At 43.6% G+C, this 27686-nt stretch overlaps 1 protein-coding gene across 2 annotated transcripts in view; it reads left to right on the top strand.

Moving 5' to 3' along the window:
* LOC133623099 (transmembrane protein 132C) overlaps nucleotides 1–27686 on the top strand; it is a 397905-nt gene that overhangs the window by 159297 nt on the left and 210922 nt on the right. For both annotated transcript variants that reach the window (XM_061986091.2, XM_061986092.1), the window contains one exon: nucleotides 9855–10001. In XM_061986091.2, coding sequence (XP_061842075.1) covers nucleotides 9855–10001 — 147 coding nt within the window. The remainder of the gene's footprint in view (nucleotides 1–9854; nucleotides 10002–27686) is intronic.

Below are 27686 nucleotides of genomic sequence, written 5' to 3'. Positions count from 1 at the left end.
ATCGACTGTAACTTTAAGCTGTCAGCTAAACGCTGTTACCCTTTTTTCTTTTTTCTTTTTACATCGACCCCTCCCCCTTTTCCCTCTTTGGGTTGTTGCCTATTTCCATCCCCTTGAGTTGTGTGATGCTTGGCATCCAAAACGTCTTATGTGTGCATTTAGAGGAGATCTTTTCAGAGACTAAAGAGAAGTGATACATCTGTAATGTCCATCCATCCATCCATCCATGCATTTTCTTCCGCTTATCCGAGGTCGGGTCGCAGGGGCAGCAGACTAAGCAGGGAAGCCCAGACTTCCCTCTCTCCAGCCACTTCGTCCAGCTCCTTCCGTGGGATTCCGAGGCGTTCCAAGGCCAGCCGGGAGACATAGTCTTCCCAAAGTGTCCTGGGTCTTCCCCGTGGCCTCCTACCGGTCGGACATGTCCTAAACACCTCCCTAGGGAGGCATTCGGGTGGCATCCTGACCAGATGCCCGAACCACCTCATCTGGCTCCTCTCGATGTGGAGGAGCAGCGGCTTTACTTTGAGCTCCCCCCGAATGACAGAGCTTCTCACCCTATCTCTAAGGGAGAGCCCTGCCACCCTGAGGAGGAAACTCATTTCGGTCGCTTGTACCCGTGATCTGATCTTGTCCTTTCGGTCATAACCCAAAGCTCATGACCATAGGTGAGGATGGGAATGTAGATCGACCGATAAATCGAGAGCTTTGCCTTCCGGCTCAGCTCCTTCTTCACCACAACGGATCGATACAGCGTCCGCATTACTGAAGACGCCACACCGATCCGCCTGTCGATCTCACGATCCACTCTTCCCTCACTCATGAACAAAACTCAGAGGTACTTGAACTCCTCCACTCTCTTCCCCAAATCCCACTTTCCCCAACCTGTAATGTGTAAAGGCATATTCAATTCACAAATTAAAAAGATCCAATCTGAAACTATCATGATTTTTTGTTTCTATAAAACACCTCCTTGTGGTAATGGTGGTTATTCGGTGAAACATTTGCAAGGATTTTGTTTTACAGACCTATTGTCAAGTCACTTTTTTGCTCCCTTTCAAAACACCTCATTTTGAGAGGCGGAGTTGTTAGATGCAAATGAACCTCACCACGCCGATGAGCCATTGTCCCCGCCCGTCAGCTTTTTTTTTAAAAAGTGTTTGCCGTTCTTGCTTTTATTGTGCACTATAGACATCGGTGACCGCCACCAGCCATCTGTTTTGAGTGACTTTCACCACAACACAACATCCCAGATAATATTGCAAGATCAGCGGCTCACCGTGGTTTGTTGTCGGCACTAAGGGAAGAGGCGATGTGGGCGGACGAAAGTGAAGAAGGAAGCCGGGCTGACGTATAGGTCTGGAACTGTACACGCTGGCTAAGGTTAAACTTCTACCGAGTTTATCGTTCCAATGCTAGGTCCTGGATCCTCTTCTTACGTAAATCAGTACTTGGTAGACTCTACTCTGACAGAATTCAGTTGCTATCTATAAAAAGTACATCATTTGGTATCCATCTTTAGTTGGTGTTCAAGTAAAAAATAAAAATATCCGGGCAACGGACCATAACAGTACCCCCCTCCGAGTGCTGGAAGCTGTGCTAGTGGGGTGGCACAGCGGCGTCCGGCCAGGCTGCAACCTCCTGTTCGACCACCACCACCTGATCTCCATCCTCCCAAGCCGCAACCTCCAGCCAGGCCACCTCTGCTCAGGACCTCCACTTCCCAGTATCCTGCCAGAAATTGTCACCAAGCTATTGTGGTGGCTATCTACACCTGGGGTATTTAATTGGCTGCTCAGGGGCCAAATCTGGCCCGGGAATGACGCCTTACCGGCACCTGAGTTCAGTTTAAAACTTGGAGGCCAAACATTTTTGCCGCAAATTCCTAAAAACACTAGAGAGCTCTTGTTTTATAGAGGAACTTGGACCACTGTAAACACATTGGCAGATCCTTGCATTCACATTTTAACTTTGCAACGGATCATAACAGTACCCCCCCTCCTAGTGCTGGGAGCTGTGCTAGTTGGGTGGCACAGCTGCGTCCAGCCAGGCTGCAACCTCCTGCCCGACCACCACCACCTGTTCGTCGTCCTACCAAGCCGCAACCTCCAGCCAGGCCACCTCCTCCACTTACCAGTATCCTCCCAGAAATTGGCACCACGCTACGTGGGGTCTTTTCCTGTGGGATCCATCATCATCCACGGCGCCGCCTCCATCTTCCTCGTCTCCGGCGGACCTTCCCACGGCGCCGCCCTCATCTCAAGCGTCGTCGCCACCGCGACCTCGGCTACCAGTATCCTCCCAGAAATTGGCACCACGCTTCGTGGGGCCTTTTCCTGTGGAATCCATCATCAGCGTCAGATGTGTTGATTTCAGATTGAGTGCAGGGGCGCGGCCGCGGCAGGAGGGGAACGCCCGTAGGCACAGAAGAAGGTGTGGCGGCCGGAGCTTGAGCGTAACAGTTTTAAAGATACAATTTAATCCTATGTAATATTTATATTTGATGACTGCTTCTCTTTTGCCCGGTTACAATGTTTTAATGCACATGATTCATTTAATGACACCCTAACCATGCTCCAGCTAGTCCTCTGTGAGCCTGGATATGGTCAGGGAAATCTTGACCATTTTCCCCAATGGAGAGTTATCTGTGTTCAAAGCAGAGAGCCTCACTTGAAACCCCTGATAGACATTTTCTGAAGTGCTGAAGCATAAAGGAACCAGATACAAGACCCTGCTGCTGCCCCAGGGACAAAAAAAAGGACAGTGCATGAGCTTTTCCTTTTACACCTGCATACTCACTGCAGCCTCAGCACTTCTTTTTGTTTTGGCTTTAACTCTGGCACTCTATATAATAGTGCCAAAATGACCAAAATGTTAATACATATACCAAGAACAAGATATGGTCTTTTTTTTCCCAATTATGTTGACTACAATTATTGATATCGTTTCTCTCTGTTCCGTTAAAACATTTAACTTTCACATGTAATTTAAAGGAAATTATTTAGTATCAGATTTCTGCAGATCTTGACGTTTGACTCTATGATATTCATTTTGGTGGTGCATTGGGCCGGTGTGCGAGATTGCAGCCGTGACTTTGATTCATAGTTTGTACAAAGATGATTACATTTATTATCGCGCAACAATGGAATTTCCATCAAACCCATCAAGTCAAACATCTTAAATTCCATTAATTAATCAATAAAGTCGTCTTATTACAGCCTACAGAAAAATGTATTCTCCTGTTTTTGGTCCATTTCTTTTGTCAGTGTTACAAATTTCAGTAAAAAAATATATTGTTGTTATGCAAAACCTAAGCACTGCAGAGGATTTCGGTTCTCAGGAGAATAGTTTCTAATCGTGTAGCGTTTTCCCTAACTGTAAGATGCATGCATTTGATTAAGGCCTGTGTTTGACACAGAACGTCAACTATTACAGTATATAATAATAATAATATTAATAATAATAATAGATTTTATTTGTAAAAAAACACTTTACATTGAGCAGACAACCTCAAAGTGCTCCAGTGTATTAAAAAAAATTAATAATTGTCATGACTTGGTCCTGGGTGTTTGCTTTTCCGGAAGGCAACGGAAAGTTGGCTCGGGCGAGACGGGAATGTGAGTACATGATTGTTTATTACTATTATTTATTTATTATAAAAAAAAATACAAACGAAAAGCGCGCACAGTGGCGGAGAATAAACTATGAAACCAAAAGACTATAGCATTAATAAACAAAAACTTACTTGGCTTGGACTAAAGTTGCAGCATGAAAGATGGACACGAAAAAACAAGTGTCAGAAATGTGAAGAGCATAAATGTGGGATGTCGCCAGAAAGACAAACTGAAAACAATGAACTTAAATACTACAGACATGATTAACGAAAACAGGTGCGTGACTCAAAACGTGAAACAGGTGCGTGACGTGACAGGTGAAAACTAATGGGTTGCTATGGTGACAAACAAGCGTGCACAATGAGTCCAAACGTGAAACAGGTGAAACTAATGGGTAACCATGGAAACAAGACAAGGGAGTGAAAAGCCAGAAACTAGAGAGTCCAATAACTAAACAAAACAAAACATGACTAATACAAAACATGGTCACACAGACATGACAGAATCCCCCCTTACGGACAGATCCCAGATGTCCAAAATAAATAAAATTAACAAGAGTCATGGGAGGGCGGGAGGGGGACATGGCGGTGGGTCGCCAGACCAAGTGGCCCCGAATCCACCGAGGCATAGTCATGTGGCGGCGGCGAGTGGAACGCCGCTGCAGCAGGCGATGTGGGCGACCCGGGAATGGCCACATTCGTGGCCGACTGGGAGGTGGACGCACTTGGCGTGGCGGGCGACCAGGTAGCGGCCATATCCGTGGCCGGCGAGGAGGCAGGCTCGTCGTCATCGTGGCAGGCGTGGAAGCTCGGCGTGGTGAGTCAGGCGTGGAAGCTCGGCGTGGCGCGTCAGGCGGTGGGTCTTGGTCTTGGTCTTGGCGTGGGTCTTTGTCTTGGTCTAGGCGTGGGTCTGGGTCTTGGTCTAGGCGTGGGTCTTGGTCTTGGTCTTGACATGGGTCTTTGTCTTGGTCTAGACGTGGGTCTGGGTCTTGGTCTAGGCGTGGGTCTTGGTCTTGGTCTAGGCGTGAGTCTTGGTCTTGGTCTAGGCGTGAGTCTTGGTCTTGGCGTGAGTCTTGGTCTTGGCATGACGGGTCTTGGTCTTGGCATGGTGGGTCTTGGTCTTGGCATGGCGGGTCTTGGTCTTGGTCTTGGTTTGGGTCTTGGCGTCGTGGAGCTGCGACTGACGGCACTAAGCGTCGTGGAGCTGCGACTAGCGGCACTTGGCGTCGTGGAGCTGCGACTGGCGGCACTTGGCGTCGTGGAGCTGCGACTGGCGGCACTTGGCGTCGTGGAGCTGGTACCGGAGCTTGGCGTGGTGGGTCTTGGCGTGGTGGGTCTTTGCGTGGTGAAGCTACTGGCAGCACTGGAGCTTGGTGTGGAGCTGCTACCGGCAGAACTGGAGCTTGGCGTGGAGCTGCTACTGGCAGCACTGGCGTTCCACAGACTGGCAGCGGCGGAGCGGAAAGCCCGGTCTCCCATTGTTCGTAGCTTTGTCCTCGGAGGTTGGAGGAGGTTAGCCTGTCCGGAGCGGAGGGGTCATGTGGAGGATTTGGGGGTGAGTAGTTCTTTGAGGTAGAGGTGGGCATTTCAATGGAGGCACTGGTGGGTTAGTAGGGAGACTTTGTATTCAATCCTGAGTGGAACAGGAAGCCAGTGAAGGGATTTTAGAATTGGTGTGATATGGTCGTATTTAATACGGTAGATTTTTTAAGGATGTGACAGTAGACGAGAATATTGGGTTCACGCAACGATACGGTTTGCTCTTTTGGGCAGCTAAGGTTGCAGCTATCGATTAGTTTAGTAGTCGAGTTATCTATCGATTAGTTTGTTCGATTAATTGAGTAATCGGATAAAACACACTTTATAGTCTCAATGCGTATTTTTAGGAAAAATAGTTTAAATAAACGATTGTATGCTTTCCAAAATCTTCATTCTGAATGAATAATTGCCCAGGGGCCAAATCTTTTTGCAGTAGAGTCTTAAAAACATTAGAGTGCTGACATAGACGTGATATTTGGGTAGCTTTTTCGCAGAAGGTGCTTAAAACCAGCAATACGCTCATGTACATCTCACGAAATAAATCGACCAAAATAAAATGTCCACTGATCATCATTTGTCCACTGGTTCTCCAGAATCTTCAAAATAAGGACTAATAGAGAAGGGAGAAGTCTGGTTCCTCGGTCCTTAGCTTTCTAGAAATATGGGCCCCCCAAAATCATTTTGTTGAATATCCCTGATGTACCCATATCTAAAGTTCCGATGGAACATTGTCATGTTGACATACAGAAATGTCAGGATAGTAGAAGGTTCTGGACATAAACCGAGAAGTTGGTCAATTCTGACAACCAACTTACACCCTGACGCTCGCTTGTGGCTCTTTTTTTTCTTAACCCTTTGTGAGGATTATGATTCATTCTTCATTTAAACGGGAAGATATAAACATCCCATTAGTCTTTATTCCGGGGAGAGCAGACATTGTACAGTACGTGATCAATCAATCAATCAATGTTTATTTTTATAGGCCTAAATCACAAGTGTCTCAAAGGGCGGCACAAGCCACAACGACATCCTCGGTTCAGATCCCACATCAGGGCAAGGAAAAACTCAACTCAGTGGGATGACAATGAAAAAACCTTCTAGGGCGACCGGTGCAATGGACGTCGAGTGGATCTAGCATAATATTGTGAAAGTCCAGTCCATAGTGGATCTAACATAATAGTGAGAGTCCAGTCCATAGTGGGGCCAGCAGGAGACCATCCCGAGTGGAGACGGGTCAGAAGCGCAGAGATGTCCCCAACCGACGCACAGGCGAGCGGTCCACCCCGGGTCCCGACTCTGGCAGGCCAGCACTTCATCCGTGGCCACCGGACCTATGCCCCCCCTTCCACGAGGGAGAGGGGGGCAGAGCAGAAAAGAAAAGAAACGGCAGATCAACTGGTTTAAAAGGGGGGTCTATTTAAAAGCTAGGGTATACAAATGAGTTTTAAGATGGGACTTAAATGCTTCTACTGATTTAAGCCGTGACTGTTTTATTATGTTCATAGTATGTATCTCTTGTTTAGCACTTAGCAATACTGCTACATGATGCTTAGTGTTTGCTGGATCTGTATGGCACACAGCTTCTAAAACTTCATCCTCCTTATATTCAGGCTCAAAAATATAAGGATCTGGATCATCATTTGTCGTTTAAGTAGTCGTCGTTTTCGCTCATGAAGTCTGTCATGATTAGTGGTACCGTGTCATTTTCATCTACTCACATTTATACTTTGTTACTTAACAATATAGGGAATCGTTCACACATCCGACATTCCGTATTCTGATGAGGTCACATGTATAAATGTTAAATGGCCAGTTGGGGAAAAACACATCTAATCATCTTCAAATTGAGCACAGAAATAGGATTACGTGCACACACCACGGGCAGAAAGTACACCCACCTACCATATTATCTATTTTGACATTAAATGTAACTTCAACCACAACACGACATCAGAGACAGATACTTGAGTGAGAAGGCACTTTCGTTCCCTTTCATTCTGGGAGGGAATCACAGACTTGAAGTGCAGGAGCAAATTCAAGATGAAAGCAAAGTACTGTCTCTGGTCCGACCTGTCAACCGGATGGTGTTGCTAACGTCATTGGCCTCTTTCTTGTAATGCAATTTTCTCTTCGATCCCACAACCGACACACACATATAGTCCATATTTAATAGCCTCTTTTCACTTTCAGAACATTATGTGTATTTCATCGTATAGACCAGGAGTCGGCACCCCAAAATGTTGTAAGAGCCATATTGGACCAAAAATACATTAAAAAAAAATATGCAAAAAATTAAAAGCCTTATATAGGTGTTATAATGAAGGAAACACATGATGTAAGTGTCTATATTAGCTATAATAGCCTACTATCAAAAACTGACGCAAATCTTCGTTGACAGAAATGTGGTATTTTTATTTTTATTCTACACATTTTTGCAACATTGGAAATCATTAGTAAATTGGAGGCTCCTCACAGGATGAGATAACTTCTGGAAATTACTGGCTCAGGTAGTGTATGTCCAAGATTAAGGACACGGCAGGCTGTCTTCTTCTAATGGATTTATTACAGTCTTTGCAAGCTGGGTAAGGTTTGCTGTGGTCTGGAACAACATGACACACAAACAACTATGAGAAACGCAGCCAATATTACGTCCAGATAATGTGTTATTTGTTTGATTGATTGATTGATTGATTGAGACTTTTATTAGTAGATTGCACAGCAAAGCTCACCTTTTGTGCGTTCACGCACAGCATAAAAGTTTTGGTGGACAAAATGAGACAAAGACATGCACCTGGGGATAGGTTGATTGGCAACACTAAATTGGCCCTCGTGTGTGAATGTGAGTGTGAATGTTGTCTGTCTATCTGTGTTGGTCCTGTGATGAGGTGGCGACTTGTCCAGGGTGTAGCGCGCCTTCTGCCCGATTGTAGCTGAGATAGGCTCCAGCACCCCCTGTGACCCCGAAAGGGATAAGCGGTAGAAAATGGATGGATGGAAAATGAGACAAAGAAGGAGTGGCATAAAACACATCTTTCTGTGGCAGCGTCGGAGAAAGTTGTACATGTAAACTAACTACGATGAGTTCAAGGATCGCTGAAATTAGTAGGACAGAACGGCGCTCGCCAAATACTCTCACCAGTGAAGCATGTTTAATATAAACAGTGGGATTTCTAATAGTTAGGAAGGTTTGTGTCATGTTTGTCCTCCAACAGAAATTTTTTTTTTTTTTTTCATCTTTTTCCATTTTCACACATCTCTGAAAGAGATCCAGGGAGCCAATAGGGCGGCGCTAATGAGCCGCGGTTTGCTGACCCCCGGTATAGACACACATTTGTCTTTATGTCCATTTCCCAAACCAATTTTCCTGCTGTGACAAAATGATATCATAAGTGAAAAGCAGCGGAGGAGGTAGATTGGAGAATTATGTGCCTCTCAGTCCTTTCCATCGAGGACGTGGAAGACATCTACCTATTTGGAACCGTGATCGCGGGGCACCTGCTGATTGGGCTGGGCATTGCTCTGGTGTATCGTCAAATTCGTAAGACGATGGCAGTCACTCAAAGAGCCCAAAGGCTGTTCGTTGCAATGGATGGTTTGGGCAGGACTGTGGGAACACAGACTGTGGCGATTTCTGAACTGAATCGCAAGATGGATCACATCATGGAGAAGCTTTCTGAAAAGGAAAAATGTAATTGAATTTGTGAGCACCCAGCATGGACGAATAGAACAGACAAGTCATTGTTTTGTCTGCTCGCGGAAAACAAACATCCTAATCTACGATTTGACTCCCTCGAATGGCCTTGACGCTGTGAAAACAGGACCAGGCTGTTCTGAAAAACACCCCCGAGGACACTTCAATGATGGACGCTTTTGACCTCCCTCCCTCCTCAACGACACCTGGAGTCGAACTTTTGCAGATCGGCCTCAGTCTATAAAAAAACATTACATCATCATACCCAAGAAATTGGGCACACACGCACACCCCCGCCCCACCCCACGCCTTCACCACCGCTTGTTTCCCCTCGGGGTGATGGTCGGATAGCAGCGCTTCATAGCAGCGGTCGCCTTCCAGGGCCCCAACTCCCTGCCCCTCTGTTGCGAGTTTGTCGTGATTAAATGTAACGTGTTTATGTGTGCATTGCATGGAGGTTTTTTTCCCACTCCAGACTAGGCCCCCTTAGGAGCCCAGTCCAGATTGTATTTTTTTTACTCATCTTTTTTCCCCAGCATTTGACCTTTTTCCCATCTTTTTACGGGGCGCCTTATGGTGACCCATCAACGTTCCTGTTCTGTAACCCTGTACACTGTTTGTTTGTCTAATCTTGAACGGGTTTGTGCTGAAAACAAAGTTTTGTTGTACTTGTGCAATGACAATAAAGACCTATCTATCTATCTATCTAGGAGGTAGATTGGCACTTCCGACTTGGACACTTTTATAATCAATAGTCTTTATTAAATGCACGTCCTATGGAGGTTTGGAGGGTGATAAAATAAAATAAAAAACCTTTCCTTAAACAGGAGGTCAAGCCGGCCCAGGGAGCATCTGGGGCAGCTTTTGAAGGGGGAACAAAAACCCATCTGGTTAACGCATTGCTCGAGAAGATAATTAGCTTTGTGGACTCAGCAGCCTGCATAGATGAAATACCTGCTGGTATACAAAGTCAACCTTTTGTAGATGAATAAAGATGTCATTCTTTCTCCACAGAGTGAAATTGAGAGAAGGAGTGACTTTTCTCGGGGCCCTACCCAGCAACCCGACACAGTGGATAGTGAGCCAGGATGTGAGGAATGAAGGTCACCGTGTGGTCACCTTGCGCTGCCAGAGGAAGGAGTCCAGCTTCGATCAGCAGAGGTCAGAACATACTGTTACTTTACCAGTTTAAATCATTATTACAACTTATGTTAAAAATATGGTCGTGGAACTGTGGACCAGCTCTATACTCTCGGCAGGGTCCTTGAGGGTGCATGGGAGTTTGCCCAATCAGTCTACATGTGCTTTGTGGACTTGGAGAAGGCATTCGACCGTGTCCCTCGGGAAGTCCTGTAGGGAGTGCTCAGAGAGTATGGGGTATCGGACTGTCGGATTTTGGCGGTCCGCTCCCTGTTTGATCAGTGTCAGAGCTTGGTCCGCATTGCCGGCAGTAAGTCGGACACGTTTCCAGTGAGGGTTGGACTCCACCAAGGCTGCCCTTTGTCACCGATTCTGTTCATAACTTTTATGGACAGAATTTCTAGGCGCAGTCAAGGCGTTGAGGGGATCCGGTTTGGTGGCTGCAGGATTAGGTCTCTGCTTTTTGCAGATGATGTGGTCCTGATGGCTTCATCTGGCCAGGATCTTCAGCTCTCGCTGGATCGGTTCGCAGCCGAGTGTGAAGCGACTGGGATGAGAATCAGCACCTCCAAGTCCGAGTCCATGGTTCTCGCCCGGAAAAGGGTGGAGTGCCATCTCCGGGTTGGGGAGGAGACCCTGCCCCAAGTGGAGGAGTTCAAGTACCTCGGAGTCTTGTTCACGAGTGGATCGTGAGATCGACAGGCGGATCGGTGCGGCATCTTCAGTAATGCGGACGCTGTATCGATCCGTTGTGGTGAAGAAGGAGCTGAGCCGGAAGGCAAAGCTATCAATTTACCGGTCGATCTACGTTCCCATCCTCACCTATGGTCATGAGCTTTGGGTTATGACCGAAAGGACAAGATCACGGGTACAAGCGGCCGAAATGAGTTTCCTCCGCCGGGTGGCAGGGCTCTCCCTTAGAGATAGGGTGAGAAGCTCTGTCATCCGGGGGGAGTTCAAAGTAAAGCCGCTGCTCCTCCACATCGAGAGGAGCCAGATGAGGTGGTTCGGGCATCTGGTCAGGATGCCACCCGATCGCCTCCCTCGGGAGGTGTTTAGGGCACGTCCGACCGGTAGGAGGCCACGGGGAAGACTCAGGACACGTTGGGAAGACTATGTCTCCCGGCTGGCCTGGGAACGCCTCAGGATCCCCCGGGAGAAGCCTAACGAAGTGGCTGGGGAGAGGGAAGTCTGGGCTTCCCTGCTTAGGCTGCTGCCCCCGCGACCCGACCTCGGATAAGCGGAAGAAGATGGATGGATGGATGGATGTTAAAATATAATAATCATTTATTCTTCTGTTTGGATGCTTCCCATTAGTTTTGGATGATACCACACATTTGGGTATCAATTCGATACCAAGTAGGACACCAATCTGTACTATCTGAAAAACATGAATTAGCCAACATTTCATGTTTTGTTTGTACACAGTTGAGCGAGCCATAGAATGTATGCAGTGTAACACGCATGGCGTCCTGCGTTTATCATGCTCAATACATAGCTACTCACTAGATCAGGTTGTGTCAAACTCAAATAAAGAGTGGGCCAAAATTTAAAACTGAACAAAGCCGCGGCCCAAGTTTTGCATTGAATATTGAACAAGCAAGGCTTATATAACTTTATAGTGACATGCAAAATCGAGTTTCAAATAATAATAATAATAATAATTTAAAAATATCAATGGCATATCAAATACAATTTAAATAAAAATTGAATGCCTGAACTGAATCGCAAGATGGATCACATTATGGAGAAGCTTTCTGAAAAGGAAAATTTAATTGAATTTGTGAGCACCCAGCATGGACGAATAGAACAGACAAGTCATTGTTTTGTCTGCTCGCGGAAAACAAACATCCTAATCTACGATTTGACTCCCTCGAATGGCCTTGACGCTGTGAAAACAGGACCAGGCTGTTCTGAAAAACACCCCAGAGGACACTTCAATGATGGACGCTTTTGACCTCCCTCCCTCCTCAACGACACCTGGAGTCGAATTTTTGCAGATCGGCCTCAGTCTATAAAAAAAACATTACATCATCACACCCAAGAAATTGGGCACACACGCTCACACACCCCCTCCCCCACCCCATGCCTTCACCACCGCTTGTTTCCCCTCGGGTGATGGTCGGATGGCAGCGCTTCATAGCAGCGGTCGCCGTCCAGGGCCCCAAGTCCCCGCCCCTCTGTTGCGAGTTTGTCGTGATTAAATGTAACTCTTTTCTATTTGCAGCCTTCAGAGGTAAATATCAACATTAACTTTTTCCACAGGCTAATAACTTTGAAAATAATAATAAACCAACCAATCAGGACTTTAAACTGCTCAGTTTGCAACACACTGATCTAATCTGATGTGCCCAAGCCAGATACCTGCCATCTTTTCTTGGATGCTAGTTCCGGGGCTCAGGCTTTGAGCTGAGGCAACCTTCATTATCGAACAAAGGTGTTCATCAGTCATTATATCTCGTAGCCCACCCGGACCACAGTCTTGGGGGCGTGCCTTAAAGACACTGCCTTTAACATCCGCTATGAGCTGTCGTCACGTCCGCTTTTCATCCATTCTTACAAGGTGCCGGCCCAGTCACAAGATATGTGCGGCTTCTGCATGAACACATGGGAATCCAACGCATACTTGTTCAACAGCGATACAGGTCACACTGAGGGTGCCCGTATAAACAACTTTAACAATGTTAGAAATATACGCCACACTGTGAATTCATACCAAACAAGAATGACAAACACATTTCGGGAGAACATCCGCACCGTAATACAACATAAACACAACAGAACAAATACCCAGAACCCTTTGCAGCACTAACTCTTCCCGGGAGCTACAATATACACCCCCTGCTACCACCCCTTGTAGCTCCCGGAAGAGTTAGTGCTGCAAAGGGTTCTGGGTATTTGTTCTGTTGTGTTATGGTGCGGATGTTCTCCCGAAATGTGTTTATCATTCTTGTTTGGTGTGGATTCACAGTGTGGCGTATATTTCTAACAAAACTTAAAGTTGTTTATACGGCAACCCTCAGTGTAAATTGTATCGCTGCTGATCAAGTATGTGTTGCATTCACTGTAGCGTGCGTGCAGAAGCGACACATATTATGTGACTGGGCCAGCAGACGTTGGACTGGATGAAAAGCGGACGTGACGATTTTCGGGACGGTCACTGAAATCTGGTACTCTCCCGGGAGGGTTGGCAAGTATGAGGATTAGCGGTGAATGCGGTGTTACCGCGGCACCGCCGCTGAATATAATCGGCGGGCCAGCTCTAGTGTTAATTTGATATCGCCTAAAGGGCCAAGTGAGATTACACAGGCCAGAGTTTGACACCCATGCACTAGATGGACAGTTGTTCGTCTGGTCCAGCTGGCCGGGGACATTCCCTGTTAATTTTGGGTAAGCACTCCATTTATGTCGAAGTAGCTTGGCTCCAAGTTCCATATTTATAGCGTCAACATCGCTTTCTGCCTCTTCTCTCAGCTTCCGTCTGCTCCAACGTGTTTATCTTCCTTAGTGCTCCCTTCTAAAAGCAGCAGTATATTTAGCTTGTATAAGTTTGTGAATCCTCATTTATCTTTGTTGAAGACATGTGTGTTCTTATCTTTTATAATGATTGTGAACGATAAGCAAAATTCCTAAAAAGTGCAGTTCCCCCTTAAAGAATATATTCAAAAGCACCATTTTTTAAAATGTTTATTAGGAACTATTCTCGGTTTCAAGTTTATTTTTTGGCTTAAACATTTGCATAACCACATTGTAGTTACTGTATGCAACTACACTTTCTGGATTTCTGTCAATCTTCTGGGAAATAAAGACAACCTTGATGATTTCTGACAGAACTTGTGCTGCCTCTGAAATTCTATTTTCTAATATGTACTGTTTGAGTTGAGCACCTGACATCAATGCTGAGCTTTTCCAAGTGTGCAGAGTGTTATGAGGCCTGTAATTTGATTGTGTCGGTTCAGTGAGATGATTAGACATGCCGCTTAAGAAATAATTATAGTGAAACAGCACATGAAACATGTGTAGGGTCAAATGGGACACAATTTAACAAATAAATACATCTTTAAATAATTACTTAAATGTGTCATTAATTAATTATAGTTTGAAATAACACATTCATGTGTTAATAAATGTCATTGATTTATTAAATGTAAACATTCATTTAATTACTCAATCAAAAAATTTAATTAATTTCTCTAAAGGCATTAGTGGCCACATGCGTGAACAGCACCTTTTAGCTCTTATATCCAAAATTGTGTACACTACTGAATTGGGGTCTTATGCCGACATATGGACACTTATACTGCTATCTGGTGGTGTCAGAAGAGTATAACATACAATGGAATTTGGAAAAAAAAATTGTAAAAATAAAAATGTGCATGTCACTACACATGAAGTACACGTTTGTGTACTTATGGACTGAGTACATCATATCAAAAGATGATTTTTAGTTTGTATTCTAATTAGGGTCCAATAAGTCCAAAAAGCAAAGAGAAATAAAATAAAAAAGCATGAAAACAAACAGCTTGGGCCTTAAGAGGTTAAATTAATATGGATTTCATTATTTCATGAATTATCATTTATTGATTTGGTTGATTTGAGGATTTATTTATTCCATAGTTTAATACATTTCATGATGTGATGAGGTATTTAATGATGTATTGATGAATGTAAATATTTCATGTTTTATCTATTGAATGATTTAATGTTGTATTCAATTACTCTATAATTCAATTATTTCTTTATGTATTGATTTATTTAATATGTGAACCTTTGTTGGAGCCCTTTATGAATTTATTTTAATTGTCAAACTCAGCCTTAACAACTGATTTGGTTACCCATCACTTGCACTCGACCAGAGAAGAGGAGGTACTTTATCTTCATCTTAAAGTTTGGAAATAAGTTCGACAATTTCTATACATTCCTCTACTTTAACAGAAGTTTTTTCTCCAGTTGATTTTGGGTAAGCACGCCATTTATGTCGGCATAGTTTTTTCCTCAAGTTCCACATTTGCAATGTCAAGTTACACCGACCTTACTCTCTCGGCTTCCGTCTGCTTCAATGTTTCACCCTCTGTTTGTTCTCAATCTATAAGCAGGAGTTTGTCCTCTGAATATTCAGGTTCAAAAATGTGAGTGTGAATGTTGTCTTGTCTATCTGTGTTGGCCCTGTGATGAGGTGGCGACTTGTCCAGGGTGTACCCCGCCTTTTGATTGATTGACTGAAACTTTTATTAGTAGATTGCACAGTACAGTACATAATTGACCACTAAATGGTAACACCCGAATAAGTTTTTCAACTTGTTTAAGTCGGGTCCACGTTAATCAATTCATGGCCTTCCGTCCGAATGCAGCTGAGATAGGCTGCAGCACCCCCCGCGATCCCGAGAGGGACAAGCGGTAGAAAATGGATGGATGGAAAAGGATAAAGTTGTGAATCCTCATTGGTCCAAACAATGGTCGTCTTTGTTCTCTGTTACTAAGTATGCCATGATTAGAAAATACTCGCGCTTGTTTCCAGCAAAAAGTCGTTGCTATGGGAACGGAAATAAATGCGAGGAAGTAAGTTTTGCTAAAAATGACTAAAATAGGGTAAATATTGTACATATCACCTATTAAGTTAAAGTACCAATGATTGTCACACATACACGCTAGGTGTGGCAAAATGTGTTCTCTGCATTTGACCCATCCCCTTGTCCACTCCCTGGGAGGTGAGGGGAGCAGTGAGCAGCAGCGGTGGCCGCGCCCGGGAATCATTTTTTTGGTGATTTAACCCCCAATTCCAACCCTTGATGCTGAATGCCAAGCAGGGCGGTAATGGGTCCCATTTTTATAGTCTTGGTATGACTCGGCCGGGGTTTGAACTCACAACCTACCAATCTCAGGGCCATACTTGCCAACCCTCCCGGATTTTCCGGGAGACTCCCGAAATTCAGCGCCTCTCCCGAAAACCTCCCGGGACAAATTTTCTCCCAAAAATCTCCCGAAATTCAGGCGCAGCTGGAGGCCACGCCCCCTCCAGCTCCATGCGGACCTGAGTGACGTGTTGACAGCCTGTTCTCACGTCCGCTTTCCCACAATATAAACAGCGTGCCTACCCAAACACATTATAACTGTAGAATGATCGAGGGCGAGTTCTTGGTTTCTTATGTGGGTTTATTGTTAGGCAGTTTCATTAACGTCCTCCCAGCGCGGTAACAACACACAACAACAGCAGTCAAGTCTTCGTCTACCGTAAAGCAGTTCGTCTGCCGTAAACAGCAATGTTGTGACACTTTTAAACAGGACAATACTGCCATCTACTGTACATGCATATGTGACCCACCCATAATGTGTCACATTTTTGTGTTGATTTATTTATTTTATTTTGTGGTTTGAATTCGTTTTTGGAGCTGTCATTACACATTTATCAGTATTCACATTGGTCAGTAGGGGGCAGTAGGGCGTTTCTTCCCAATTGAATGCTATCACCTGCAGACCGGAAGTGTCTTGTCATTCTGATGAGCGCGACCAGTCTGTGAACAATTGAAACGTCCTGTGTGCTTTTTCCTCCTGTATAACAGGTTAGTTTTGGTGAATCAACTCACTGAATAATATCCATGTGATCTTTATAAGTTTAAGTACACATTCTGATGGTGGAGCCTAACGCTAAAGTGTTTGTGAGTTGTAGTTTGTATTTGTGAATGAATCCAGTGCACAGCTGCAGTAATCAATACAAAAAGGCGACGTAAGTGCGCAATGTTTATATAGGAACTTCTGATCCTAATTCAGACTCCCAAATTAGAGCTCCCGTTTTCTTATTGATTTTATAATGTATATTTGTATAATGTGTGTGTTCTGAAATAGTGACAGAGAATAGAACAAGGATGGAAAATGCAACCCTTAACTCAACAATGAGTAGATGAGTGTTATGTGTGTGTATATGTGTAAATAAATGAACACTGAAATTCAAGTATTTATTTTATTTATATATATATATATATATATATATATATATATATATATATATATATATATATATATATATATATATATATATATATATATATATATATATGTAATAAAATATATATATATATATAGCTAGAATTCACTGAAAGTCAAGTATTTCTTATATATATATATCTTAACCACGCCCCCAACCACGCCCCCACGCCCCACCCCGACCACGCCCCACCCCCCACCCCCCACCTCCCGAAATCAGAGGTCTCAAGGTTGGCAAGTATGCTCAGGGCGGACATTCTAACCCAGACCTGGGCAAATTAAGGCCCGAGGGCCACATGCGGCCCGTTAAGCTTTTCAAATCTGGCCCGCCGGACATTTCCAAAACAATTTTTTTAGATCTTTAAGATGGAAAGTATAGCTGCCATTATGATGTGCAGTCATGTTTTCTAATGACCGTAAGTCTTGAACTACACAAAGTATTGCATGATATACTAGTTACTATGGTAATCTAATTAGTTACTATGGTAATTTAATTAGTTACTATGGTAATCTAAGTCACAGCAGCTCAGACGAGGCACCAAGCAATGTGGGTGGGGAGCGTTTCTACAGAGTGTTTCCAGAGCGGCCAGCCTGAAATGCGGGTGTCAGGAAGATTTTTACTACAAAGTTCTAAAGCTTAGTGATATATCAGATTGTTAGTGGGGTTTTTTTTATCCTTTGCGTTCATATTTCGCTGTGTTTGTTGCATTTCGTTTGATTGTAAAATATGTCGATCGAGAGGGGGTGTGACGTTCATATGTTGTCAATATTCAGTGTTTTATTGTTCATAGTTAATATTGTAAATCCCACATTCTTTATTATCATGGACATTCTGGATCTCTCATTCAGTAAAAAATTTTTTAAATTCTATTCCGTTTTTTAAGGCGGTTTAGCATTCAATCAGACATTGTGAGGTTTTGTATTCGTGTTGCTAAAAATCAGATATACCGGCCCCCAGACACATTTTCTTCTCTAAATGTGGCCCCCCGAGTCAAAATAATTGCCCAGGCCTGCTCTAACCACTAAGCCACTGAGTAGGTGCCATTCATATTGTTATGAATGCATCTGTTACTACATTATACTTGAAACACAATTGTTGATGGAGGGTTCTGAAGTTGTCTTAGAGGGCTTCGAAGGGTACAATGGTGACTCTTATTAGCTTGCAAACTTTTTATTAATCATCTTTAGAATCCTAAAGAAAAATTGCAAATGTGTTCTTGCCTTTCATAATGATTGTGAACGATTTGGCAAAATTCCCCCCCAAAAAGTGCAGTTCTCTAGAAGCCCCGGGCGATGAGCTCTTAAAAAGGAACTGCAATTTTGGGGGGGGAATTTTGCATATCGTTCAAAGTCCCAATGAGAGGCAAGAACACCTATGCATTTTTTTTCCCCCGCATTCCAATTTGTAGTAATTGGCTCCTTCCAGGTGGCCATTAAAGGGTTGTACCAGCAACAATTTGGGTAATGACATGCGAATTACAACATGATGCTGTAGCGATACATCCAAAACCAGCAATGGAAATTACTCTCTGGACTGCTCAAATATAACCCTCTTTTTAATATCTTAGACTGACTAAATCAGGTGATATAGTTCCTACTTGAAACTGGTAGACAGGTGAGGACGTTTGATTATAAGGCTGGCTTGATTTGCAAGAAGCCCGACGACCACATTTGTGATTGAATCCTCACGGACATGTTTTCTCCTGAAATGTCACAACCTCGCTTTGCCAAGCTAAATTTGTCAGACTTGCTATGATTTGTGTTCAGTTCTTGGCCTTTTGAAGCTACAGACCTACAGTTTGCTTGTGCATGGCACGGAATGGAGCGGCTGCATCTTGAAGCACATAAAAATGAAGCTGTCAGCAAACTGCAGCAGTGAGCAGTGATACTTGGCAGTCGGCCTGCACAGTTTACCCACTATGTTAGAAGGTATCATTCTTTGCTCGGTGTTTGCTTGGGCCTTAACCCTTTTGTACGCGCACACAATACTATATGTACAGTATGTTCTCCTTTGTTTCTTATAGGGTTGTACGGTATACCGGTAGTACCGCGATACTAATGAATCATTCTCGGTTCTATACCGTCTCTGAAACGTACCGGTCCCGCACCCCCCCGCGCCCGCGTCAAAGTCACGTCATGAAATTTCTGGTTTTACGAGCAGACGAGCATGTTCGGCAGCGCACAATCACGGAGTACTTACAAACAGACACAGTGTGTAGACAGAAAAGGAAGAACGGACGCATTTTGGCTTAAAAACTAACAATAAAGGTGAAGTTATAACACTGAAACGCCCTCAGGAAGAGATGCTTTAAGACATGGCTAGCCAGCTAGCGGCTAACGTCCATCCGCCGTCGGCAGTGTTTTAGCTACTTCTAAATCACTAATCCTCACCTCCATGGCGACAAATAAAGTACGTTTCTTACAAGTATCATCCCTGCAGGACGAGGAATAGCTAAACATGCTTCACTACACACCGTAGCTCACCCGCATCAAAATGTAAACAAACACCATTAGTGGATCTACATCTGAAATCCACTGTAATGATATCAAGTACAGACATGTATCTAGTCGATAGTACACATCTTTCCATCCATCCATTTTCTACCGCTTTTCCCTTTCGGGGTCGCGGGGGGTATCTGGAGCCTATCTCAGCTGCATTCGGGCCGAAGGCGGCGTACACCCTGGACAATTCGCCACCTCATCGCAGGGCCAACACAGATAGACAGACAACATTCGCACTCACATTCACACACTAGGGCCAAATTTAGTGTTGCCAATCAACCTATCCCCAGGTGCATGTTTTTGGAGGTGTTCTTTTGTTTTTTTTAAATGTATATTTTGTTCATAAACTCAGTACATATGACCAATGTATGATCCTGTAATGACTTGGTATCGGATTGATACCCAAATGTGTGGTATCATCCAAAACTAATGTAAAGTATCAAACAACAGAAGAATAAGTGCTTATTACATTTTAACAGAAGTGTAGATAGAACACGTTAAAAGAGAAAATAAGCAGATATTAACAGTAAATGAACAAGTAGATTAATAATTCATTTTCTACCACTTGTCCTTAATAATTTTGACAAAATAATAGAATGAAAAATGACTGCAAACGTCAGCAAACTAATTAGGAGCCTTTGTTTGTTTACATACTAATAAAAGACACGTTGTCTAGTATGTTCACTATTTTATTTAAGGACTTAACTGCAATAAGAAACATATGTTTAATGTACCCTAAGATTTTTTGTTAAAATAAAGCCAATAATGCAATTTTTTGTGGTGCCCTTTATTTAGAAAAGTACCAAAAAGTACCGAAAAGTATCGACATTATTTTAGTACTGGTACCAAAATATTGGTATCATTACAACTAGGGCTGCAACTAACGATTAATTTGATAATCGATTAATCTGTCGATTATTACTTTGATTAATCGATTAATAATCGGATGAAAGAGACAAACTACATTTCTATCCTTTCCAGTATTTTATTGGGGGGAAAAAACAGCATACTGGCACCATACTTATTTTGATTATTGTTTCTCAGCTGTTTGTACATGTTGCAGTTTATAAATAAAGATTTATTTAAAAAAAAAATAAAAAAACATTACAAAATTAAAAATTGCCTCTGCGCATGCGCATAGCATAGATCCAACGAATCGATGACTAAATTAATCGCCAACTATTTTTATAATCGATTTAATCAATTAGTTGTTGCAGCCCTAATTACAACACTAGTTTCTTATACTTATTTTGAATTAATTTATCTAAAGTCAACAATTTAGACAACGTACTGCTGCTTAATCCCTACAGCTGTCTAAGTTGCTGGCGAGAGAAGCCCGAAGACGTCTTGTGATGGCTACACAAAGCTCAATTCTTCCCTTTTTTTTCCCTTTCTCTTGTCGGACTCGATCCCAGTCTGTACAATGAAGAGCTTCTAGAAGGGGATTAGGCACAGCTACCTCATCTGTCGAGCTGTCATATAGCCGCCTTTCCTTCCCTAGCTCTCTTTCTGAGAATGAAAGGATGGCAGGTTATGTGGACGCTGTATCGGTCAGGCAAACTCTGTTGAGTTATTTATTTTTCTGTCTTAACAAAGCCTGTGAACATAAGTATCAGCCTCAACTCACTGGCTGCAACATTAAGAACATCTTACAGTAGGGATATTCAACTAAATTGTTTTTGGGGGCGACATTTTCAGAAAGCTAAACACCGGGGGTCCGTACATTTCCCTTCCCTATCCGTCCTATTTTGTATCAGAATCAGAAATACTTTATAAATCCCCAAAGGGAAATAAAGATTTTCAGCACAATCCCAATCAGGATCAGACAAACATTACAGGGAGACAGAACAGGATCGCTGACGGGTCTGCCAACTTACAAATAAGGTGAGAAACAGGTAAACGCTGGGGAGTAGGGGGGATGAGTAGAAAAAAACAATCAGTCTAAACCTGGGCCCCTGGAGAGGGGATCCAGACAGAGGCCTATGGAAAAAAACTCATTGCCATAGCACACATAAGCATGTATGTAAGAGGGATACATCAAAGAATACAAAGGATATAAAATGCATTAAAGGGGAACATTTTCACAATTTCAGAAGGGTTAAAACCATTAAAAATCAGTTCCCAGTGGCTTATTTTATTTTTCGAAGTTTTTTTCAAAATTTTACCCATCGCGCAATATCCCTAAAAAAAGCTTCAAAGTGCCTGATTTTAACCATCGTTATATACACGCGTCCATTTTCCTGTGACGTCACATAGTGATGCCAACACAAACAAACATGGCGCATAGAACAGCAAGCTATAGCGACATTAGCTCGGATTCAGACTCGGATTTCAGCGGCTTAAGCGATTCAACAGATTGCGCATGTATTGAAACGGATGGTTGTAGTGTGGAGGCAGGTAGCGAAAACGAAATTGAAGAAGAAACTGAAGCTATTGAGCCACATCGGTTTGAACCGTATGCAAGCGAAACCGACGAAAACGACACGACAGCCAGCGACACGGGAGAAAGCGAGGACGAATTCGGCGATCGCCTTCTAACCAACGATTGGTATGTCTTTGTTTGGCATTAAAGGAAACTAACAACTATGAACTAGGTTTACAGCATATGAAATACATTTGGCAACAACATGCACTTTGAGAGTGCAGACAGCCCAATTTTCATAAATTAATATATTCTGTAGACATACCCTCATCCGCGTTCTTTTCCTGAAAGCTGATCTGTCCAGTTTTGGAGTTGATGTCAGCAGGCCAGGGAAGCTAGAGTCGATATTCTTCTCTTGATCATCTTCGGTGACATAAGGGACGGTGTGAGCCGAGACATCCAGGGGGTTTAGCTCGCTCATCTGCGGGAACTAACTGCCGCCATTGCTTGCCGTGCTACCGAGGTCCTTTGTCCCTAAATTGCTCACACACTCCGGCAGATTCAATGGGGGTCTGGCGGCAGATTTCTTTGACTTTATCGTTGGAAATGCATCTGCTTTGAGTGTCGCAGGATATCCACACATTCTTGCCATCTCTGTCGTAGCATAGCTTTCGTCGGTAAAGTGTGCGGAACAAACGTCCAATTTCTTGCCACTTTCGCATCTTTGGGCCACTGGTGCAACTTGAATCCGTCCCTGTTCGTGTTGTTACACCCTCCGACAACACACGGACGAGGCATGATGTCTCCAAGGTACGGAAAACAGTCGAAAAAACAGAAAATAACAGAGCTGATTTGACTCGGTGTTTGAGAAAATGGCGGATTGCTTCCCGATGTGACGTCTGAGAGCGAATAATAGAAAGGCGTTTAATTCGCCAAAATTCACCCATTTAGAGTTCGGAAATCGGTTAAAAAAAAAAAAGGTCTTTTTTCTGCAACATCAAGGTATATATTGACGCTTACATAGGTCTGGTGATAATGTTCCCCTTTAAAAGAGCAGAGCTGATGCAACAAGCCATTTCTACACACAGCTACAAAAGGTGGATTTCCCTTCCTTGTGGTGGCTCGATGTCCTTTTTGATGACTTGGTCAATCGCTTTGCCCTTTGGGGCTTCGTCCTTTGCAATTTGTTGCGGATCTGCCGTGATGAGGGTGAATCCATAACGCACTAAATGGCTGACTGATTGTTTGACTGCATTCGATTTAATGTGATTCATTTTATTGGCTCACCACCATTTCATTGGTCCGATGTGATGAGGCCAAATTCATTAGCGGCTTGTGAAACCTGTGAACCCGGAACAGTCCCCACCAGTCCCGACTTATTCTTCGCCTGTGAATAATGTGGTAAAAAGAGGGGTGGTGGTCCCCCGCAGAAATAACTTACTACATACCAAAGAGAACTCTTTTCCAATCGCATAATCTGGGTTTGTTATTCTGATCCTTGAAAAGCCAAACACAATCATTTTAAGGTGTTTCCGTAAGTTAATTTCGAGACAAATTATTTGAGAAAACAGACTGATTTAGTGTTAATATAATTGCTTTTGAGCCAAGTGGAGCAGTTAACATAACAGATGTAGCTGTGGTAAAAGAACAAACAAACTTGCTGTGTGTAGAATTTGGCACACACTGGCAAAATAAGACCATCTACAAGTGGCTCGGCAGTTACATACAGTATCTCTGTAATTACGTATATTGCGCAGTGTAATGTCTGTCATGAATGAGCACTTATTATACATTTTTAAATGTATATATATATGTTTTTGTAAGACACGTTTTTTTTTATCGTGCCTCTTTTGATTCGAGTACAGTATGCCATGTCCCTGTCTGACCATCTCCTGACATCACTTTGTCATCATTGTCACGGTCTATGTCGGCCTGGACACAGACGGAAGGTGACGTCCAGGTAAAAAATAATGTTTATGGAAGAAAGCAGGTACCACCAGCATAGATAATCAATCAAAGTTTATTTATATAGCCCTAAATCACAAGGGTCTCAAAGGACTGCACAAGCCACGACGACATCCTCGGTTCAGATCCCACATCAAGGCAAGAAATAACTAAACCCAATGGGATACAATGAGAAACTTTGGAGGGGACCGCAGATGTGGGGACCCCCCTGGGCGACTGGTGGATCAATTTAATAGTGTGAGAGTCCAGTCCATAGTGGGGCCAGCAGGGGATCATCTTGAGTGGAGACAAGTCAGCAGCGCAGAGACATCCCCAATTGATACACAGATGAGTGGTCCACTCCGGATCCCGACTTTGAACAGCTGGCGCCTCATCTGTGGTCACCTAATAACCTCTCCATGCAGGAGAGGGGGGCAGAGCAGAAAAGAGACGGCAGATCAACTGGTCTAAAAGGGGGGTCTATTTAAAGGTTAGTGTAAACAAATGAGTTTTAAGATGGGACTTAAATGTTTCTACTGAGGTAGCATCTCTAACTGTTACCTGGAGGGCATTCCAGAGTACTGAAGCCCGAATAGAAAACGCTCTATAGCCCGCAGACTTTTTTTGGGCTATGGGAATCACTAATAAGCCGGAGTTCTTTGGACGCAGATTTCTTGCAAGGACATATGGTACAATACAATCAGCAAGATAGGACGGAGCTAGACGGTTTAGTATATTATACGTAAGTAGTCGCATCGTAAGTGTCAAAAGCCTAGCAGCCGCATTTTGTACCAACTGTAATCTTTTAATGGTAGACATAGGGAGCCCCGAAAATATTACATTACAGTAATCGAGACGAGACGTAACGAACGCATTGATAATGATCACCTTTGATCAGCACACCACGGACATTCAAAAAAGTAGTCAACAAAGACTGTCAGCCATCCGAAAACTCAAAGGACTGTACGTTGCACCTCATCTCCTGTTATTACTTTACCAAAGCATTGTTCAACCCATCCTTATGTACTGTTCCACATGTTTTTTCACCATGCTTTCTGCAACCAAACTCACACGCATTTCAATAATGGCAGCTAAAACCATCGGCCTACCCACACCCAACATTTCAGACTTAAACCACAGGTCCGTCACTCGACTGGCAAAAACAATAGTCCAGGATATCACTCACCCACTACACCAATACATCATCCCACTACCATCTGGGCGCAGGTACAGAGCCATCAAATTCCGGAGGGCCCGCCTCAGGAAAAGCCTTATCCCTGCAGCTATAGCCGCCCTTAACAGCAGGCTCGGCTGACCTGTCTGACAAGCCTGTAAATGTGTGTTGGTCATGTAGGATGTCTTTTTGTTATTTTTAATTTGTTTTTGTGATGTGTAATGTCTATTGTTCAAATGTACGGCAGTGAAAATGAATTTCCCCAAGGGGACCAATGAATCTAAATCTAAATCTAAAAATCTCAGCGTCGCTAGTGGACAAAATGGAACAATTTTTAGCGATATTACGGAGATGAAAAAAGGCCGTTTTAGTAACACTCTAAATGTGTGACTCAAACGAAAGACTTGGGTCGAAGAAAATACCCAGATTCTTTACTGAGTCACCTTGTGTAATTGTTTGGTTGTCAAATGTTAAAGGCCTACTGAAACCCACTACTACCGACCACGCAGTCTGATAGTTTATGATGAAATCTTAACATTGCAACACATGCCAATACGGCCGGGTTAGCTTACTAAAGTGCAATTTTAAATTCCGCGCGAAATATCCTGCTGAAAACGTCTCGGTATGATGACGCCGGTGCGTGACGTCACGGATTGTAGAGGACATTTTGGGACAGCATGGTGGCCAGCTATTAAGTCGTCTGTTTTCATCGCAAAATTCCACAGTATTCTGGACATCTGTGTTGGTGAATCTTTTGCAATTTGTTCAATGAACAATGGAGACAGCAAAGAAGAAAGCTGTAGGTGGGAAGCGGTGTATTGCGGGCGGCTGCAGCAACACAAACACAGCCGGTGTTTCATTGTTTACATTCCCGGAAGATGACAGTCAAGCTTTACCATTGGCCTGTGGAGAACTGGGACAACAGAGACTCTTACCAGGAGGACTTTGAGTTGGATGCGCAGACGCGGTACCGTGAGTACGCATGCAGCTGCGGCTTCCAAACATTTGATCGCTTGCCCGTACGTGCGTGCCGCTATGTGCATGTCACGTACGTAACTTTGGGGACTTTGGGGAAATATATGTGCTGTATGAACTTTGGGGAGGTGAACGGTACTTTGGGCTGTGGGATTGAGTGTGTTGTGCAGGTGTTTGAGTTGTATTGGCGGGTTATATGGACGGGAGGGGGGAGGTGTTTGTTATGCGGGATTCATTTGTGGCATATTAAATATAAGCCTGGTTGTGTTGTGGCTAGTAGAGTATATATATGTCTTGTGTTTATTTACTGTTTTAGTCATTCCCAGCGGAATATCAAGTCCCACCCGCCTCTCACAGCATCTTCCCTATCTGAATCGCTCCCACTGCCCTCTAGTCCTTCACTCTCACTTTCCTCATCCACGGATATTTCATCCTCGCTCAAATTAATGGGGAAATCGTCGCTTTCTCGGTCCCGAATCGCTCTCGCTGCTGGTGGCCATGATTGTAAACAATGTGCAGATGTGAGGAGCTCCACAACCTGTGACGTCACGCTACTCCTCTGCTACTTCCCGGTACAGGCAAGGCTTTTTTATCAGCGACCAAAAGTTGCGAACTTTATCGTCGATGTTCTCTACTAAATCCTTTCAGCAAAAATATGGCAATATCGCGAAATTATCAAGTATGACACATAGAATGGACCTGATATCCCCGTTTAAATAAGAAAATCGCATTTCAGTAGGCCTTTAAGGTGGTATTATTAAATAGGTGTCGATTATCAGCCTTTCCGTTTTCTTAGTGTTGAGTTGCAAAAAGTCAGCGGACATCCATTGTTTAATTTCGTTAAGACACGCCTCCAGGTGACTACAATCCGGCATAATGTTCAGATAAGGCGGTGGACCACGGGTGAATCTGAGAATACTTTGCAAAGAAGAACAGAAACCTGCTGGCATAAGCATGGTGCGAAATATCAAATACCAGATCTAGAAAGTGGGTTTGCATAAGCCAGCGCCTTCAAACTAACGACTCTGGCTTTTGAACCCTGCTGACTGGCAATCAGATCCAGGTGAGAATCCTGACTGCCAATCAGGAACAGGAGAGGGGCAGTGGTGAAGTCACAGCCTGACTTGCAAAAACCAGGATGCGGACTTAGAAAACCAGAGCGCTGCAAAGGAAATGCAACCAAAGGAAACAAAACATAAATCCACCTGTCATGAGGGATCATGACAATCATCATTCTAACTCTGCTTACTTCAAGTGTGCTGATATTATATCATTTGGCCTTGTACTAATCCCAGATAACAATTATCTTTTTTGCCTGCTCTGGCGTGACAGTTCAGGCGATATCATTTAGGGTAGTTTAACAATTCTAAGCTGTCTTCTAGCTCCAAACTGTCCACTTCTATTTTAAAGGGGAATGTCAGATGACATGTGCATCATTTACACATCAAACAGGGCGCCTCAGGGTGGGCAGCTGTTAGTGGCTGAACTAATGACACCAGCAAGCATACAGTATCTGTCATCAGTAATGGCTCCTTATTAACACACGCACACACACACACACACACATTCTTGTATTTCGTACCTTCTTGAGACCTCCCAAAAATGCCTACCTCTTTACGACCCTTTCTCGATACATTAACATTTGTATTTACAACATTAATAATGTATACATACTATGCTAATATAAAAAATTGTGTTGCGAAAAATTAGTTGGAATTTTACAAGAAAAGGGTCACAGTTTCACAAGAAAAACGTAGAATTTTGGCAG

The sequence above is a fragment of the Nerophis lumbriciformis genome, linkage group LG12, assembly GCF_033978685.3.
Source record: "Nerophis lumbriciformis linkage group LG12, RoL_Nlum_v2.1, whole genome shotgun sequence".
NCBI lineage: Eukaryota > Metazoa > Chordata > Actinopteri > Syngnathiformes > Syngnathidae > Nerophis > Nerophis lumbriciformis.
The sequence above is the reverse complement of the archived record's forward strand: the minus strand, read 5'-3'. Positions and strand labels throughout refer to the sequence as shown.